The following is a 20,512-nucleotide window of genomic DNA, read 5'->3' on the forward strand; positions in this document are numbered from 1 at the left end:
CTTTTTTTACAAGATGTCAAACATATAGTATACGTACTACGATGTGTAAATTAGTTGCAAACTGCGTCGTAAAAGTTGTTACGTGTCTGTCGCTTTATTATCGACAATTACAATGCCTTAACTTTGCTCCTATATCTTTGTTCGTTAAAATTTCGCGATTTTTCGTACTCACATATCAGTAAACTGTTTCATTACTTCCACTTAATATTTTGACAGCCAGTGACATTGCGCGCACGTAATGTCTCTCATACTATGATTATTAAAATTATAAATTTTTAACCCTTTACAGCCTGTAAGCTCCAGTACAACATTATTTATAACACTAAATATTTTAGTGAACAAAGTTGAAGAAACTGCCCTAAGATTATTGCAAATTTTTTCCTAAGAAGTAAAATGAAAAATCTAAGTAGTTATAATAGAATGTTTTTTTTGTTTTTACCAAGGACACTATAAAAATACCTTGGAGTTATACTGATATCTTTCAAAATCGGTTGGAGTCCTAATGGTTAACATCTGACAATCAACCAACATTTCCTGTTAACCCTTATATGCACAACCGGATAAATACCCGGGTAACTATTTCCAATTTAACGTAAAAATTTATTATGCTCTGCTTGGAATATTTGGAAATCCTTTTAAATACCCTTTCTTTGGATATTTTTGAGTTGAAACATATTTAATAAACAAAGATTCTTGTAAAAAATAAGTTAGAGAGTTTAAACGAATCATATGCTATACTCACGAATAACTATAAGACGGATGATAGAGGGAAGTCGAATATTGATAAACAAAAAAGTTGTTTCTTTTTGCTAAGTAACATATTAATTATTTATTTACATATAAATGGATTATGCATTATACAAATTACATTTATTTATTGTACTAATAATCTACCAGCCACTTAGGTAATTCTTTTTATTTTTATTGCCTCAGTGCGCATGTAGTGAAATAGAATGAAATGTACTAAAGGCAATAATAAATGGACAGAAGTATATGATAAAATACCATTTTCAAACACGTTATTTCTTACGTGTCAATATAACAGAAATGATTTATTAAACTTTTTTACAACAATTCCATTCACAAATAAATGTTATCGATAACAATTGATTTGAGAGACGAAGTTCCTCTGAAATTTGTACTATACGTAATACGAATCTATAGAATCTCGGTATTGAGTGTGTGACAGATTTATGATGTCGAAGCAGACATTGCTATCGCCAAGTAGACAAAAACGGAGTAGTGTGAATATTCTTTCCTCTATACGTCCATTCTCATGAAGAAAATAATCTATGAACATACGCAGCAAGTTTTAACTACAGACTTTAACATTAGATCATTTTCTAGTCGTAAATCACATTTTTTCTAAATACTTATTTCCATTCTTGTTACTACCTGCTTAGCAAAATAAAAGAAGCAAATCCCTGTGGCACTCAAAGGGTTAATATTTTTTTAACAGTCACACTATTCACTGGTTATAATATCTACCACATTATTTACCACAATATAACGATGTTTTTATTAGCTTCCAAGTAAAAAGTATCTACGTTTGCTGTTGTCAATACCTTGAACAAGAGTTTCTAGGAAACGCTTGCAACAAGTCATACGTTTTAAAATAAAACGTACGGCTGTCAAAGTGTTAATACATAAAATCTATTTAATAGTTGTTGCTGAAACGTATGTATATGGAAATACAGATTACGCTGGTCTACAATATATAACTTTTTTTTATGTTATAGCAGGTTTAATGGGTGACCTTAAGAGTCCTTTTTATGCTGAATTCGAGCATACATGCCACACAACATAGGATTTTGGAGATCTACATAATTATACATAATTTTTTTGTATATTAGCCTGAAACATTAATATTACTTTTTTGTACAAAAACTGAACGAACGTAAAAAAAGTGAAATACCTGTCACACGTAAATATTTATTCAAGAACAATCTTGAACACATATAAATTCTTTCATAAGAAAAACGCAGACACTGTTTACGCTATGCACCAGATTTGTTCATCATTAAAGGTAAACTATTGTATGTGCCTATCGCATGTTGAAATTAGATTTTCATCCAGACTCTTAGTTTTTAAGATAAATTAAAAAATATCCGCAAAAATCGGTATATTTCGGATACTGGTTTGCCATTCAGCATTATTTAAACATATATACATGTTTATAATATCGTTAAAATGTACATCATTCTATTCAGGAAGGTTCATAAAATAATACTGTGTACGAAAAGTTTGAAAAATTGTCATAATTAAGGAACAAACAAATGTTAAACATTAAAAAATTGAGTTTTTCTTCAAAATTAATTTTCTCAACAATTGTGACTGGTGGAGAAACACCGATTATATACTCGAATTCAGCATGAGAAATACTATTAAGATCACCCATTAACACTAAAATTATCAAACAGATCAAAATGACCCATCCCTGCTTCCCTCTTTTTGCAATGATTAAATAGGTAACAGACGTTTCCCTGAGAAATTATTCGGGGAAACTGAATTGTTATGCAAACTGAATTGTAAATCAATTAAGGTCTTAATAGATGCATCCTCGAAGCTTCTATAGAGAAATTTCGAAAAGTCAATTTAACTGCTCGGTAATTTTAATGTTCACCCCTTGACCTACAATATCGTGTCAGACTTGTGACGGAAATTTTAAACTGAATTTGACAAATCTAAATGTTATTTATTTTTGTTAAATATATATTGAATATTATTTTTCTATTATTAATCGTTAACCTTTGAAGTAAACCAAAGATTCCTAGACATGGAATAAGCATAAAAATTGTTTCCATTTTTAATACATTATTATTAACGATGAAGTAGTTGTATCGATCATAGTTAAGAAATAAATCATAAGGCAAGGGGTTAAACCTTTTGTAACAAAAGTCGAATGCAAATGGCAATCCCCGAAGTACAAGTGATCACATAGAAAACTGCATGATCGCCAGAAAAACCAAGGTTTATTCGTAACGTCCACAACAACTTTTTTTCAAAACCTCGCTTCTGGTCTACTGACGCATTCTTAAGGTCATTTACGGGAAGAAACCGTACAGCAAAAGACGAAGGCCGCATCTGGCGGGGTTCCCCGGATTACATGGCTGGCGTCGTACCGACGCGTGTAAGTAAACACACTATCGAATCTTATTTGCCACTGCATTTGTAGACGAAAAATTGTTCTTCTATTTTGTCTGATGATTTGACGATAACAATCTATGTTTGCAGGCTAACAATCGTTTTTCTCCTTCGGCCGAACGTTCTAGAAGCAGTTTTTTCGTCTCACAATTTGACGGTAACAAATAAGATCATTAGGTGATTGTTTACGTCTACCACTGGCGGAATTAACCGGGAAACTGTGTCGTGGAATTTCTGTGATCTCACTGGAAACGTTTCTCTTTTATTTCGATTTTTCGTACTTTACTCACATTATCGACACGGGAAATCCTGGAACAGGATAAATTTGGGTAACAAAGCATGCAATAGTTTAGCATATTGCCAACGCTGCTAGTTCTGTAATAAATTTCATAAAATTTATAAAAATTATTAATTGAACATGTATAATAACTTTGATATTTTATTTTATTTGTATAATAATTTATTTATTTAATAGTTAATAATTAATTCAGGAATTAGAATAATATTTATTTTAACATTTCTCTGTAACATTTACCATTTTCAAGTAAGAGAAATTAATACAGTTTATTTTCTTGTAAAGTAAGATCAATAAAATTTATTGAACATAGCAATTGCACTTAAGCAGAAGCTTTTGATAACCTTCGATGTTAATATTACTCGACGGAAGTGAATAGATAAATTTTCATGAAGATTAAATTCGAAATGTAGAAAAAATGGTATATTATATTATTTTTGGTCTACCTAGAACTATCTGTAATGTTCCTTCCTGGGATTTCCATAAGTTGAAGTTTATCCTTTTCTTATCTCCATTTTTCTCTACTCCTCTCACTCGACCTTCCTCTCGTTGAATAATTTGCTGTCTTTTCGAACGAAAAGTGACATGGTATCATTTACGATCGATCGACCTCAACATCGGCTACTGACCTCGAGCCTGAGTCAATTTCTCTTCCATCTCTCTGGTAATGGATAAGTATCACGTACATTTTCGCATTAAAACGTTGACATAATGACGAACTCTCGTAAGAAAATTACAAGAATAAGCAAATTAAACCCTTATAATGCAAACCTTATAACCCTTATAAGTAAATCAAACCCATATAATATATTTCCCAACTGTCATCGACGTATGTATTTCGCCATTAAAAATTTATTAAACCAGGAAAAACACTCTGGACATATTCTGTGCCCATGTTTACTGTAAAGTATAATAATCAATAACAGAAGAATAATATTTAATTTTAAGTTAAAGGAAACGAGTAATATTCATGCTTGTTAAATTGTAGTCAGCTACCAACATTTATTTCACTGACGAACTTCTCAATTGTAATACTTTATTCGGCTCAGCAAACCTTCAAAACGAAATATTGAAAAAATGAAATTGAAGCGAGTCATTGCGTTCCTAAATGCAATGTCGTATTTTATAACTTTAAATAAAAATATTTATGAGAGTAATCTCAGTTTCTTTATGTAAAATCACAGTCACAGATACGTAGCGTTGGTAGCGAACGTGTTAAAACCTTCACCACGAGTCTGACAGGTTATTATAAGGCAAGGGATTAAAAAAATCTGAAAACGTAGAATAATCGGTTCAATGGGGAAAAACGAAGTTTTGCTTATGATTGTTTTAATTCTTGCAGGTTTCAGGAGGAAAAGATGGACAATACTGAATAATTTAGTGTATTTCGTAAAATTCAGAAACCCATTTTGTTCATCTGGGAAAAAAGCTTTTCAAAACATCGTAATCAAGTTCTAGATTAAATTTGTATCTTCCAATTAATTTCTATTTACTAAAGTACAGATAAAACGCGCTATTTAAATATTATTCAAAAATTGCGTAAAACTGAGTGAATAACACAACCTTGTATTTTTGTTTTCATATCGCTCACTTTATTCAAACACCGTACGCTTTATCCAATGAAAAATATGAAAATTAAATATGTTGTTCAATGAGAAAAACAATGCATAGGAATAAAAAATATAAAAGCGATCCGTGAAGGATGATCCAGGAAAAATGAATCTCAAGTATTCCTCGAAAAGTGGAAGAATAATATGTATATGTCGCGTCATCCTTTACACGATCGTTAAGGCCAACACCTTTGAGATAAAAATTGCGTTGCGAGACGATCAATTGATCGCACTTTAAATAGATCGCAATTGCGAGAAGCTTATTTTAGGCAAGACTGCGCAGAATAAAATCCGTTGAATTCCTAACGTAAATTCAAAGAAAAACGATGAAAAGGTTGCAATTTTTGGCAATACGTTCGCACGCGAACTGCAACCTTTCACCCTTGACTTTCGCCAATTCCCCGTACTTGCATCAATGCACCTGTGGTAACAATTATTTCCATGCTTCGAGTCGCTAGACGATGTTATCCGAGCTCGAACGAAGGTCACCGAACGTCCACCATATATAAGCCGACTGACCGACGCTTCAAATCATTCGAACAACAGACTCGGTTCACGATAGAAGTAACTCGAGTAGTTCAAGTTTCCCCGGAACTTTCGCACAGTGTTGTAAAAGAGAACTTTCTCAGTGGAAAAATCTACGAAGTGACAAACAGTGCCCCAAAAGCAATTTTGGGGATCATCGCTAAAACTGTCTACTGCACTGTCAGTAAACCACAAATCTTCTCTTCAACCGTCATCATTCATCAGTGAAAAGCTTCGATCCGCAATCAGAAATCTTCCATTTTTCGGAAGTAGACCACGCCACACTCAATCAACTTGAAAAAGTTTTGGAAGAAGATCGGGGCAATCGTCCACTTCTGAACAGTAGCAATCTCTGCTTTAGAAGATCTCTGGTCGTCTTGGAAAGATAATTAGAGTCATCCTTTTGGAAGGAAATCGCAGAGCTTTTGATCGTTGATAGTTTTGAAACTGTGAAAAGCAAGAAGGATTCAAGATGTACACTAATCCCTTCAACAGAAAGCACAGTACTATTCGTCAGATGCTGGACAAACTGCTGGATCCGACGCGAAAGACTATCAGGAGGTCGGAGAGTGTCTGCAGCGCGGGCAGTAACAGCTCTAAAGGCAGTAACAGCTCTAAAGGGAGCAACAGCTCTAAAGGCAGCAACGGATCCCTGAGCAGATTCTCTCATGGACACCGGGTTCTTCAGTGGGGCAGAAAGTGAACTGCGGAAGGAAGGACTGCTTTCTTCTGCTTATACCTTCGGCTCTTTGAACTGACAACGAAGGGAAAATGATGTCAGCCTTCTGTGACACGGTGGTCCTAGTCAACCTGTCGATCCAGTGTGCTAATGTTGCGAGCAAGCACAGAGATATCGCTGGAAAGTCGGCTTCAAGGAATTATGGGGTTATTGAGACAGTTTCCGAGGAGATAATTGATTATCGGCCTTTAATAGCCCGCTGATCAAAGAATGGGACCGGATGAGCGATCGTGCGTGCAAGCAGGCTTTGATACCTTGATTCTTTATGAGAGATAGGAAGATAATATCCTCGGATAATTGAAGACAGAAATAGGTCCGATGAAGTGAATGATTCGTGAGAATATTGAAATGACTGGAAATACGTGTTCGAATCGGGAAGCGTGAAAATTGGTTGAAGTTTAGAGTCTTGAAAGAAATGGATCATCGTCACATTTGATACCATTAAAAGTAATCTATCGCGTCTGTTAGAAATGAATTAATGTCGACACTTTTACGAAGCTATGAAAACGAGCTTGTTTCGTTTAACAAATGAATGACGCAATTTAAAATTTATGGAGGTTTAGAAAACGAATAGAATGATGCCAGATAAAAATGTAAAATTCAAAACGGATGATAAGAGTTACAGAATTGTTTTGCCCTTCACAGGGTGTAATCTATTATAAGTGTTTTTCAATTATGATTGAATAACCAAAATACATCACACAATTAGACTAATATTCAAATAGGGACCAATGATTATATCGAATAAGAAGAACAAAATTATTAATATAAAATCCAAGTCATTGTAATAATTTTTCTTTCGTTGATTATTCTTCCTACATTTCAAATTCAATTTTTAATTTAGCGAAAAGTAAACTATTGATTACAAAATGTTACTTTACGTATCATTCAACATTTTTCATAGAAATCTACCTCGCACTTAATTCATGTGATCTATTATACTTCATATTATTCATTACATCTGGCCACATGCATTTAAACTTTCGATATACAAACATACTTTCATTATGCCATGAAAAGTATATTCCTGAGGAATGCGTTTCAATTGTTGTATACTCTGTTATGATGCATGTTGTAAATCCTATGTTACTAGTCAGTATATCAGTATTAAGTACCGAATTAGTAATCTTGTGAATACGAACTAGCGAACGCAACTAATGTAATTTATTTATATTTTACTAAGTCTGCGTAAGATTAAATATATTTATTTCGAAATAATTTTAGTTTGTTCCTTCCTTACTCCGCCATATGAAATACCTTGTATATTAAGTCTTAGATTATGTTATACAGTTTTTATAAAATGGTTTAGAAATTATTTGCAATAATATGGAAATTAACAGAACAAGAATTAAAGTTAATTTAAATGAATAATAATATTTAATATTTCAAAAATATTTTAAATAATTACTATATTCTGTTTTATTTTGTCTTTCTTCTTAATATTTAATTTGATATCAATTTGATTGATACATGTATATATATTTTTAATATATTTTGATGTATATTAATTTTGAAACTATAATTTTATTCTTTTCAAAAAGTAAAACGAATGTTACGTTTATAACGATGTTGATAAATATTATCTATTTGTTATTTCGTCTATGATAAATTTAAAAAGGTTGTGACTCTGTATTCGTAAATAGATGCTGTAAAAAACCAAACTATGACTGTTTTGACTGATTTAAAATATTATAATAGTGTTATTATTATGAATATAGTACGAAAATTGGACATAAAATTCATTTTTTAAATGTTCAAACTTTTGTTCGGAATCTTCACTTTCTGTTGCAACCGTTATGTTCATAGTAAGATTTCCAAGAAATGTATAAATTACTTGATCATCATTACTGCTAAAAATAAAGACAAAAATCCGTTACTTGATATTTTGAGGTCGCAAGATGATAGGTACCTATATTTTCATGCAACTGCAACAAAAAGTATTATGTTCGTAAATGTTTTTCCTTACGTACGTGCAAGAAATAAAGATTTCTTGGCAATTATATAAAATTGGATTGCATAAATATCTATTCGCCTCGTGGAACACATATTCACTAATACAGAACCAGGTAATTATGCCTATATTGGAAGTTCTTTTTGTAATTTGTTCGATAGAAGTAATTTTCATTGATGAATTTAGTAGAAACTATTTATAACTATCAATTACTGCTGAGTGTTAAATTTTTGTGTGGAAGAAACATTTTTATCTAATTACAACTTTTTCATAGTTTTAATAATATAAGTGTATGTTTAATTAATTTATTTCAATAATATGCAACGTCTGAAATTTTTCAGTAATGTTAGTTTATATAATTTCATAAACAAGGATGGCCACTTCAATTACCATCTATAAATAATTAATACAATTATTGTTACAATTGATATTTTTTAATTTGTAATTTGAATTCTTGCTGATTCTTTTGTGATAAAGCAATTAAAGTTTGTTTAAAACTAAAATTTGGTGTTCTAAATCTTTTAGCTTTCATTTAAATGCGTTTCAAAGAAAGTATGCTAGAAAATATTCATCTTCCTCGGAATTAATCAAAATACTTTTCGATTTCATTTTTATCTCATCTAACAAGAAGAATTTTAATGAAACTGTATAAGGATTTTCATAAAGACATGAAAATGAGCATTGTCAAAAGTGTAATATGTTCACTAAGGCTAAATACAGTTTTCTCTCGTACTCTTAGAAAATTATAGTAGTCATCAATAAATATTAATATATCGATTGCACAAAAGCATATTCAAACAATTGTAACAAATATGAAGAAAGTTACTAAAATTCCTTCAAAATTGACTAATATACGTCCTCCAACAATAACTGCAGGGAAATAATATCTTTTCCAAACATCATTAATATTCCATGAACTCTAAAAGTGTTTCTTAATAACAGTAGATAACAAATGCATTATGATCAAACGATTTTTGACTGTATTCCTAGGTTTATTGTTAATAAATGAGATTAATTAAATCGTTAACACACTTTGCTTAAACTCATTTAATATGTTAATTACCTACTTATTGCGACACGAATATCATTTTTAACATATATTCATTGTAAGATAAAAATATGAAAATATATAAATATAAGTATAACTAATAATAAAAATAACCATGTAATAATGTTAGTATTAATTTACTAATAGTATATTAAAATAATGTCAAACTAATAACATGTCTGTAATGTTAGTAAGAACTCCAATAATCTGAGAATGTGAATATAAAAAACATTTTATAAGTAACTTGTCGAATAGAATCTGACTAGACGTTTAATACAATTAGTTATGTCCACGTAGAATAATTTCGCTCATACATTTACCATGTTAACGCATAAATGTCATAGGATAATTTGTATGTAACACATATCGTACAATGTACATTATGTTATGTATAAAAATTGTAATTTAGAAATATATATATTCGGCTAAAGTAATTGAAAGGCCTCTTTAATCAAATTGAACTAATGATGAAACTTATTGAAATCTTCAAAAGTGTCAATGTTCAAAAAATCAAATTATCAATTTTTGTTATATTTTTATTTTTTTAATCGCATACAAAGATATTTGAAACATTTCATACATTAGAGTTGCAGAAATAAAAAATTATAAAAAATTGAAAACGCAATTTTTCAAAGCGAAATGTAACAATTTTTTGTACATATTTTCTTTGAAACTTGTTCAATTTTTTTTTTAATAAAAATGTCAAAATTATTACCAATTATAAATATGAAATTACTGAAGCCAAATAATGTGGATATAACTATGATATTTTACGAACATATTTTTATCGTATCAAATTTCATCAGAGCATACAAAAAATTTGTCTTTTGTGTCGTTTATCGTGATTGCGATTACAATCAAATTATTGTAGATGCAACTAGGCCTACTTTATTAAATTATTGTTGCAAGTAAAATGTGTAAAAGTCGAAGGTTTAAACTTAATATATTCGAAATTCAAATATTTTTCCAGTTCAATTAAATTAACATCAAAATGTACTGAATATATTTACATAGTTACATTTGTCTGTTTTCATGCTTTCCTTAGGAATAACATCGCAGTTAAGTACATATGAATTAGAATAGGCACTAAGACCGCTGATGATTTAATTAATTAGACATTGAATTATTTGATGATTTACGCGTGGCCTTGCCCATCCATTTGTCACTTATCTGGTTCAATGCCAACAGAAAAGGTTACATGTTGTTTATTTATAACCGTGTCACAGCAAATTACTTTGACATTTTAACGTAAAACTTCAAATCTGACACGAAGTTTAATCAATACTGTCTTTAATACATTTTAGACGTTACATTTCTAAATAAACTGCATTTCTATATACAAAATTAAATCTTCTACAAAAAATTTAAACACGCAAAAAATATGTAGACACTTGTAACGTAAAATATAGACATCTCTAAAGTTCATAGTTTATTTCTGATACACGACTGAATTGGAACTGGGCGCAAAAAACATATAAATAGTCATTCCATTCTACGTTAAAAGTTTTTTATTACAGTTGAAATCTTATTATGTCAGACCACAAAGTTGCTTTATCATTTAGTATAACTAACAAATTGCCTGCACGAGCTACGGTACTTTGTGATAATAAGTTATTACATAATAACCATAACATTCATTGTTTTATTGAGAATTTATTAACTTTAATGTAATTATTAACTTTAGTTTAAATATTTTTATTCGTGTAATAGGTGTAATGAGAATCTAAAAAAGTGGTGCCTTAAATTATACATCTCATTTATTAAAACTTAATTTCGATTTACGACTGACCTTCTCTTACATTTTTAAAAAGATTTGTCCACATGGAATTTTTATTGTTAGAATGCACTGCGCTGTATTACATCATATACAGCTGATGTGTTCAATGTATATCGTGTGAGAACATCTTTTAACGTCGTAAGATAGCCTAAGCGACACCAATGGTATAAATTCTTGCCTTGCCCCTATGACCACTACAAATCAACACTTTGACCCCCAATTTCCACTTAATTGTAGTTAACCACATAATTCCTATGTTGGTGGTTTAATGATAAGTCAATGATATTGTCACGAAATTAATATAAGTTGTCTAAATGTGAAATCATTTTAGCGAGATTATTATAGTATAAATACGAATTACATGGTCAATAAATTTGAAAACTATGGAAGCAAGAAAAAATGAAAAATTCTATCATAATTGTAGTAAAAACGAGAACATGTTTGACGTCAATTACTCTGAAAGGAAGAAAATTCATCTAATATACGAGATATAGAAACAATATTCTATGTATGTATAGAAAAATGTTAGGTGATTTAAAATATCGAATCTTTTATTAGTCGCAAATTGATCGTTTGTGTGATTACTTATGTGTTTCGAAGTTATAAATGTTTTTGTGTTCATCTACACATGTATATGGCAAAAATTCATGCAAGCAATGGATGAATATTTTTATTTTCAAAATGTTTATTTGAATTAAAAAAAGAATTTTTCTTTCTTTTCGAATAGTGTGATATTTCATATTACATTAATATGAACATTATACAAATTCAATGAATTTTCAAACTATGAGTTTTAAGAAGGATATTTAACGAATCACGCGGAGTTAGGAAAATACAGTTTACTTACTTTGTATTTTCTAATTAATTTTTAAAAATTTATGTTAACAGAAATCCTACTTTTGCTTAACTGGTTGAATTATACTTATAATAAATATTAATCTTACGAAACTTGGAAATAATAATTATTAAAATAGAATTTAATTTTCGTATTAAAAAAGAGATTAAGGTCTGTCATAATCTCTCTTAATGAAGATATCGTGTTTTGTGTATAAATTTATGTACATGCTTTCGAAAAATTATCAGAGGAATACGTAATAGTAACTATGAATATTATGCAAACAGTAAATGGTATTTTATCAGTTCATTGCGTTTTCACAAGGACAATTCAACTGTGAACTCAAGTAAATCGCCTTTATATACAACATATTGTAATGGATCAATAACTAAAAACCATTAAAAAATTAAAAAAAAATTTTCCTCAAACATTAAATAATCTTCCGTTATTACTTTAGATTAAATAAAAAATCAAACAATGATTTTATTTTTACAGGTAAATTGACAATCTTTGATAAAAATTCCTAAATATATGATATTATTGTAATTATTCAAATCAGAGGTAAAATACCGTTGTTGAAATAATTTTTTAACAATTCCTCTGTACGCTGTTCTACGCTAATTCTATTTACCTCTAGTATAATATATTTTTTTTAATTGCTTAAGCTTGAACTACGTTTTCATAAATATTCATAAGATATGTGTAATTAAAAATATATATGCAATTGCATAAATGCATTACTTACCTCAGATAAGTATGTGCATACCTTGCATATAAGCGTGTATATTTCACATATTTATTATACATGAGTAGCGAAACGTAGAAGTTTTATATTTGTAACTTTATTCTGGAGAAAACATGTACTTATATAAATTAATATAAACAGTCTAGCTACAATTTACTTAATTTTAATTAAGTTTAATTTAATTGCTTTATTTAATTAATTTTATTATAGTAAAGACATTCATTGTTATTTATTTTCAAGAGTTTTAGCTTACAGTTCTGTATTACCGATACTGTTACAGGTGCCTTGTTATTTGAGTGACATCTACCATACAATGGTAAATCAGTAAATAACGCGAAACCACTAACAATAGATAGGATAGACTGGACAATCGATGTAAATTTTTGTCACATGGTTCAGAGGTTAGATACATACTGTGACCCCATTACCATACTCCAGACGCTCACAATGTTACCAACGGAGTCTAAGTAAATACAAATGATAAATAAAAAACATTTTTTTGCTGTGATATTACAGTTTTTTTATATGACAGAGTGTCTAATGTTGTTAGGAAAAAGCAATTGTCACAATCAAATGGAAATGTCAAGATTCTCTGCAACATGCAGATAAGTAAATATATATCAATAATGGTATATGTAGATTTTTATAAACAATTTTTTTCTGACATTATATGACTATAAATAATGGTATACGTTCTAATTACAGTGAAAGTACACCGGTGTAATATGAAAGTTCATAAAAATCAGCAAAACTTACAAAACACATATAACTATTTATTTTATTGAAAAACTGAATATAAGTCATAAATTGCGTGCAACATGTTCTTCCACTGCTACTCAGCATATTAAACATTCACGCATCAATTTTTTAGGTTATATTATTTAATTTATTTTGAAAACTAAGATGTTGAAGTAAAAACCAATTGTACTATACAGTAAAAGATATAGATATGTAATTTAAGTAGCTTGTTTTTAATTAATTTCTCAAGTACTTTACCTTGAGGGTGAAATACAGCTGGTTATTATCTGAGAAGTAATTCTATTTTTAATTAATTACTTACTTCTACCGACGGTTCAGATAAGCATTCCTTTCATACATTTGTCTGCCCAACTAATTAATGGTGATGGTATATATCATTACTATATCCGAATTAGAATGAATTTTCTTTTATACGATACATCAATTCAATATAACATCAAATGTGATGTATCAATAATAAAACTGTACGATAAGCTAACGGTTTCTTTGATATGAAACTGGTTGCATTTATTGGTTTTCATTTCCCGAATATATCTCTATTTAAAGTACAAATTAATTCACACGTAATAAACATAAGCAAGATTTGTGATAAGATCTTTCAGAAAGTTCAAGGTTGGCGCGAACGATACGTAAATAATATAGATAAATGTGTACTGCACAACACTTACACATGCATTAAAATTTTATTTATGATCCAATTTTAGTATAAATGAATTCTTTTATTATAGTTTGCTTCAATTATTGTTTTGCAAACTTGTTTCGAATTTGCCAGTGATCCATTACCCACCATTTATCCAGTCTGATATCTTCCCCCATTCTCTAACAATATTTGATATTGAATAAGTAGTTTATATAGTAGTAGTATATATGAGATAAACGCAAATAAGGTACAGTGAGTTTATAGAAAATATAACCATAAATATATAATGTACGTATAATGCAATAGATATAATATAATATAATGCAACAAATAAAAAAAATATATATATACAATAAAAAAGTATAAGTAATGGTATAAGTAAATACACGTACAACTTAGAGAACTACTTTTCTTTCGTTTCTTTTCCAATTATTTCTGATGTTTTCTCTTGTAATAGTTGTCCTTTGACATATACAATTTAATACTTAATATTTAAATACAATTATCAGTTTTTAAGAACTTTCATGATGAATTGCGACATCAATTACATAATTTACCAATAAATTTTTTAAATTACTTACTATTAGTAAATCTTTGGATAAATAAATAAAAGAATAGATAGATAGATGAACAGATGAACAGATGAGCAGATGAGCAGATGAACAGATGAACAGATGAACAGATAAATAGATAAATAGATAAATAAATAAGTAAGTAAATATTCCAATGGCATTGTAATTGGAATCCAAGGATATCGAACTCGTGGAATATCTATTCAAAAAAGATCAGGGACCAAAGTAAATCCTTCGATACAGTTGATTCTTTTTTCTAACAACCCCACTGCTAAATTCGAAAGTGATAAAAAAACCATCGACTTTGCTCGGTCATCGATCCAAATTTATCGCGTTTCGTTAACAAGAACATCTAATTCACAAACATATAATTAGTCAAACATGCGGGACACGCAAAATAACAAACGATCAGAGATAAGTAGATATACTCCAGAGATGACAAGTTGGACAGCGCTTCATCGATTTATAAATATGACATTTTTAGCCAATATCGAAAGTACGCATGAAAAAAGTTAAAACTATTAGGCTTTAAACAATAATTAGACATTGAGATTTCAATCAGATCTGCATTGCTTTGTCTAGCCTACTTAATATCGTGAATATTACTCGTCACCGTGTCACCAGTTATTATTCCGCAATTAGATATGAAAGTGAAACAATCTAAATAAACTTCAATATACTTTATTTATTCATAATGAATTGAAATAAAACTTTGGACATATCTTTTATATAACTTTGAACATTTGGCTTTTACAATATTCTATATCGCTCTGCATTTCAAAAATTAAAGTAGCTAATACAAGTGCAAACACGAGTTAACACTAACCGTACCGGTACTTTTACTGTCTTTAACCAGTCAAATAAGTGGCTGTAAAATAAAGATGAACAAATTAGATGATAAATGTTTTGTAGTGAAAGCAGAAAGAAAAGGAAAGACAAGAATTGAAAAACTAAGTAATCGGACAATATAGGAATTGATATTAATGTTACGTATACGAAGAAAAAAAACCTAGAATTATAAATCCGGTCATTTGAGCGGTTACCGGTACGGTGAGTGTTAACTCGTGACCAATCAACAATGTGTTGATACAAGTTGGACCAATATCTAAAGGGAAAATCTCATGCGAAATTCGTAAACCTGAAACCTTGTAACACAGAATATTTTAATCGCGTTATAGAGTATTCATTTAAATATCGGTTCTAGAACTGTTATCTTTCAGTTCTGCATTTCGATTCTATATTTTAGTTCTCCATCATTGTTTTAAGAAGCAGAATCATAACTGTTTTCAAGCCCTACTGAAAACTGAGAACTACGAAAAATGATGTATGGAATTCTTCTTATCGTATTCCTTTCGACTTATGTCACACTCAGAGACAGAGAGTTTTGGACAGAAACAATTTCTAAATCTATCGTGTCAGACTCGTGACGAAAATTTCAAACGTAATTTGAGAAATCTAAATGTTATCAACTATAAAGTGTTGTATCGATCATAGCTAAAAAATAAATCATAGTGTAAGGGGTTAAGTCTGTCATTGGAAATTCTGCGCAGCCCGCAAAGAGAATTACGTTTACGACCCTAGCCTGTAGCAAGATAAAGGTTGCTCAGTACTAGTATAAAGAGATAATAAATGTTTAACAACATAATAGAAAAAGTAAAACTACTATAAACAACAGTTTTCCCCAATAAGTATTATAATTTGGATAGACAAGATTTATTTTTATTTGGATATGCGATATAACTTTATTTTTGTCAGAGACTATGAGCTTATCGTCAAATTATTGATTTACCCCAGATATTTATTGCAAACATTTTTGTTCTACATAAATTACAGATACATACACCATGACTATTTCTATACAATTTGTTCTAAGGAAAATACACATTCCAAACGTGCTCACTGCTAGAAGCATTACACTCATTTTTGACAGTAATATCAATACAATTACATGGTAATTAATCAATACTGCAAACAAAGCGCATTGCAAAAGTTCCCTTTGCCGCTGTGCACTCTGAAGTGTCAACTCTCCATTAAGTTCCGCTGTCCGACTGTTGAACCTTTCTACTCAACAATATTTTTTATTGCAAATATTCATTATCTTCCGATGAAATATTCAATTATCAATATTTAATAGTAATAAATAGTATTATCAATAGTATCAATAACAGTTAATAAACAGTATTAACTATTTGCAACTAACATGAAGAAAAATCTTGCATAAACCAAAGATCAGAACTATTTCATTTCTATATTTCATACGTTGATAAATACCTTGTACAAAAATTTGATTATTGAATTTTAACATTTATAATTTTTCTGTGCTAGAGCAAATGGCGATTAATAGTCGTCTCTCAAGTGCAAATGGTTCAAATTTAATAATAGTTTGACAACAGTAGACGACAGTTTGTAGGAAAAGATAATCGCGCGACTGCGAGCGTCGAAGTCTCCTTGAGCTCCTTATTAGACCACAGGAATTTAAAAACTCGAGACGAACTTGTTTCCGTTATGGTTCATTCTCTCTCCCAGGTGTTAATCGGCAATTGATCTGTACACCATAATCTGTGAAAGAATCCGTATCACGGCTCGTATCTCGTTGACATTTGTCTTGTTATGAACGTTGATACCGCGATAAGATGCGTACCGATAATCGAGCAATCTGTCAATAAAAATGGTGAGGATCACGGGGAACAGGTAGTCAGAGATTGTTTGCGATTTGCCGCTCGCGTTCATTCTGACGAGGTGCATCATGGCCGCTGCTATTCGGCTCGCATGCTTGCTTTTCGCGTTCGTTCTGCTGGACACGAGTTTCGCGCTTCCCGCTGAGGTTCAGTAAGTATACCTGTATCAGTGTTTCTCAGTCGGTTCACGAGTAGTTCCTCTTAAACCTGTCACTTTTAGAGGTCGAATGAAGGAATTAATGATTTGACTTTGAGATCGAATGAAGAAATTGTTCATTTGAATTGGAATTTGAGGTCGAATAGAGGAATTATCAATCTGAATTGGAATTTGAGGTCGAATGGAGGAATTGTTAATTTTAATTTGAGTTTGAGGTCGAATGAAGGAATTGTTAATTTCAATGTAAATCTGAATTTTTTGAATAAATCAGTTATTTTCATCAAATTTCTTAACCGTTAAATAATCTTTCTCTGTGTTTTAAATCAGGTTTGTACAATGACGCTTCAACTCCGTTATAATAAGGAAATTTTAACGATTCTTTTATATTAGATTAATAAAAGTTTTGGAGGATCTATCCCTAGAATAGATATTGATTTTTATACGACATTTTCACCAATGAATATCTTATAATAACATATTCTCAGGAAAATATTGTTGAGTTTAATACTTTTAATAACACATAATTGCGTGTGTTCAAATGCAACAAAAAAGAAATAGGAAAAATATTCACGAACAGTCAGCATCCCGTTTTATAATCAAAAAATATACCTTGCCACCATTTCATAAAGATTAAGAAATACTTTTCCATTCATCACAAAAAAATCACGAACTAAGTCCAATGTTCGAATTTGCGATAGATTTGTTTCCATTTCAGAACTAATGGCAATAAATATGAAGGAGAACCGGTTAGCATCAATAAACTTTTCGATGACTCGTTACCCTTCTTACGTGACCTCATTCTGAAAAAAGGATTGGATCCCCTGAGCATGAAGGAACTCTACAAGCCTCTGGTATATCATTCTTCATTCGTTCTTACCCATTATTGGACAATGTCAATATTTTTTGAAGTAATTAATACAATTGTGAAACAATTAATATAACACAACGATCATGTTTCTTTCATCCGCGCAGGACGCACCAATCAGCGAAGGTGGGTACATCCATCTGACCAAAGGCTGGATGCAAGGGATGTCCTCTCTAAAACGCAGCGGCGACGTCAACATATCTTACAAAGATAAAGTACTGCGCGTGGACATGGATCTAGGATTTGACGTTCTTGACGTAAGACGATGCACGAGTATTATTTTCGCGAGATAATGACACAAAGTGAACCGAAAACTTTGATTCCCGTATCTTTTAGATCGCCTACAATTACGATGTGAAGTATTCCTTAGTCAAGCGAAACGGAGGTTTCGATGCGCGTTTTAACGACGTACGCATGCGTGTCATACTGCAGGTGGATCTCAAGAGTTATCGAGTTATTCTCGATTCGATCAAGGTCAACAGTGTGGGGTAATTATTGTAACGATTATTATCTGCAAATTCTATATGATAATTTTATTATATTTTATAAAATAATTCTTATTCTAAAATTACATTTCATAATTTTACTTTATAATGAAAATTTCATTCTGAAATTATATTTCATAATTATATTTTATAACGAAACTTTTATTCTAAAATTATATTTTATAATTATATTTTCTAGTATAATTATTATTCTAAAATTATATTTCATAACTATATTTTATAATGAAACTTTTATTGTAAAATTATATATTATAACTATATATTATTATGAAACTTTTATTCTAAAATCACACTTCATAATTACGTTTTATAAGATCGCTACTTTGCTGAAGTAAAGTCGGAATAATACAAAGAAGAAAACAAATCTTTTTATAGGGATGCTGGTTAGTCAGGGCTGATATTAAAAGGGTTAAGAAAAAACAGTTCTAACGATCAAATTTCCTTGTTTTTCAGAAAAATCGCCATAGCCCTCGAAGGTCACGCAATTGATAAAGTATTGAATCTCGCGCTCAAAGCCATCGTCGGTATATTTAAAAAGACCGTGATACAAACGGTGGAGGACCGCAGTTACGACGTTTTCCGAGAATTCCTGGAGGTAATCAACTCGAAGATTCCGAGGCCTGACCCTAAAGTAACGTACGAGTACGACAGTCTACTTGAAAACGTGCCGGTCGTCTTCGAGTATTATCAGATTTAGCTCCGAATGTACATTTCTCTTCCCGTTAATGTAAACATTGAATCAATAAAGTAACGTTCGCCAATCCGGACACATTTTTCGTTCCTATAACTGCATATGTTTAACCAGTTAGCTGTTCCTATCTCCTCGTAAAGTGTGTACATACTTTATTCTGGTATGTGGATCTATTCATACTACAAATGATATTTTCAAAAATTTTCATGCAAGTAATGTATACCTACAGAATTGGTTATTTCGAAAATGAATATTCCTTTAACCCTTTCTGGTACGATTTGATCATGAAAAATTGTACATGATAGAAGCATTTTATTTTCATTAAAAAAAAAAAATGTGTTTCTATCAATACGTACTACTAACGATTATGTCAATATATTCTGAATTAGGAACTGCACAAATGTTGTACGTGTAAAAACATGTTACCTGTAACTTCAGTCGTATGACTAAACTACTTAAATGCATAAAATTTATTCATTTTATAATGATCACGACAGATTTTCGAGATGGAAAAGTATGGACTTTTTCAGAGAAATGTAACTGTTTCATTAGACGAAATCTTTTATTAATATATAACGACAAAATAATAATTTTTTGGTCATTTGGCAAGGTCAAAACTATTGGAAGCATGTTAACTAGAATTCCCGAACGTTTAATGTGATTAATATAAGTATATGTATAATAATGTGATCGTTATGAAAATCGTAAAAATTAATTTTTTTCAGTTTCTTTATGTATTTATTATAATATCCAAGTGAAGCTATTTATTTCTTAAATTATTTCGGATATTTAACACTTTTAGGATATCAATAATTACGAGTAAAGAAAACTGAAAACCGTCATATTCAAGTGAAACTATTTATTTTTGGAATTATTTCAAATATTTTTAACACATCAATAATTGCGCAATAAGAAAACTGAAAACTGTCATTTTGACGGGTACAGTAGCTCTAGTGTTAAGTACGAAAGAAAAGG

General features: G+C 30.3%; 1 protein-coding gene across 1 annotated transcript; it reads left to right on the forward strand.

The window, feature by feature from the left end:
• The first annotated feature begins 17,300 nt into the window (after positions 1–17,300).
• On the forward strand, positions 17,301–19,613 carry LOC116432544 (uncharacterized). Its single transcript, XM_031989654.2, has 5 exons — positions 17,301–17,469; positions 18,191–18,326; positions 18,448–18,597; positions 18,677–18,828; positions 19,300–19,613. Exons 1-5 carry the CDS (start codon positions 17,387–17,389, stop codon positions 19,541–19,543), a joined length of 765 nt encoding a protein of 254 aa, XP_031845514.1. The 5' UTR covers positions 17,301–17,386; the 3' UTR covers positions 19,544–19,613.
• Positions 19,614–20,512: the final 899 nt, after the last annotated feature.

The sequence above is a fragment of the Nomia melanderi genome, chromosome 1, assembly GCF_051020985.1.
Source record: "Nomia melanderi isolate GNS246 chromosome 1, iyNomMela1, whole genome shotgun sequence".
In the NCBI taxonomy this organism is placed as follows: Eukaryota; Metazoa; Arthropoda; class Insecta; order Hymenoptera; family Halictidae; genus Nomia; species Nomia melanderi.

What these genes read in the sequence shown, in the direction of transcription:
- LOC116432544 (XM_031989654.2), top strand. Translation starts at nt 17,387, where the DNA reads ATGGCCGCTGCTATTCGGCTCGCATGCTTGCTTTTCGCGTTCGTTCTG. An exon ending in GCGCTTCCCGCTGAGGTTCA is followed by an intron (nt 17,470 to 18,190) that starts GTAAGTATACCT and finishes TTTCCATTTCAG; the next exon opens with AACTAATGGCAATAAATATG. An exon ending in AGGAACTCTACAAGCCTCTG is followed by an intron (nt 18,327 to 18,447) that starts GTATATCATTCT and finishes TCATCCGCGCAG; the next exon opens with GACGCACCAATCAGCGAAGG.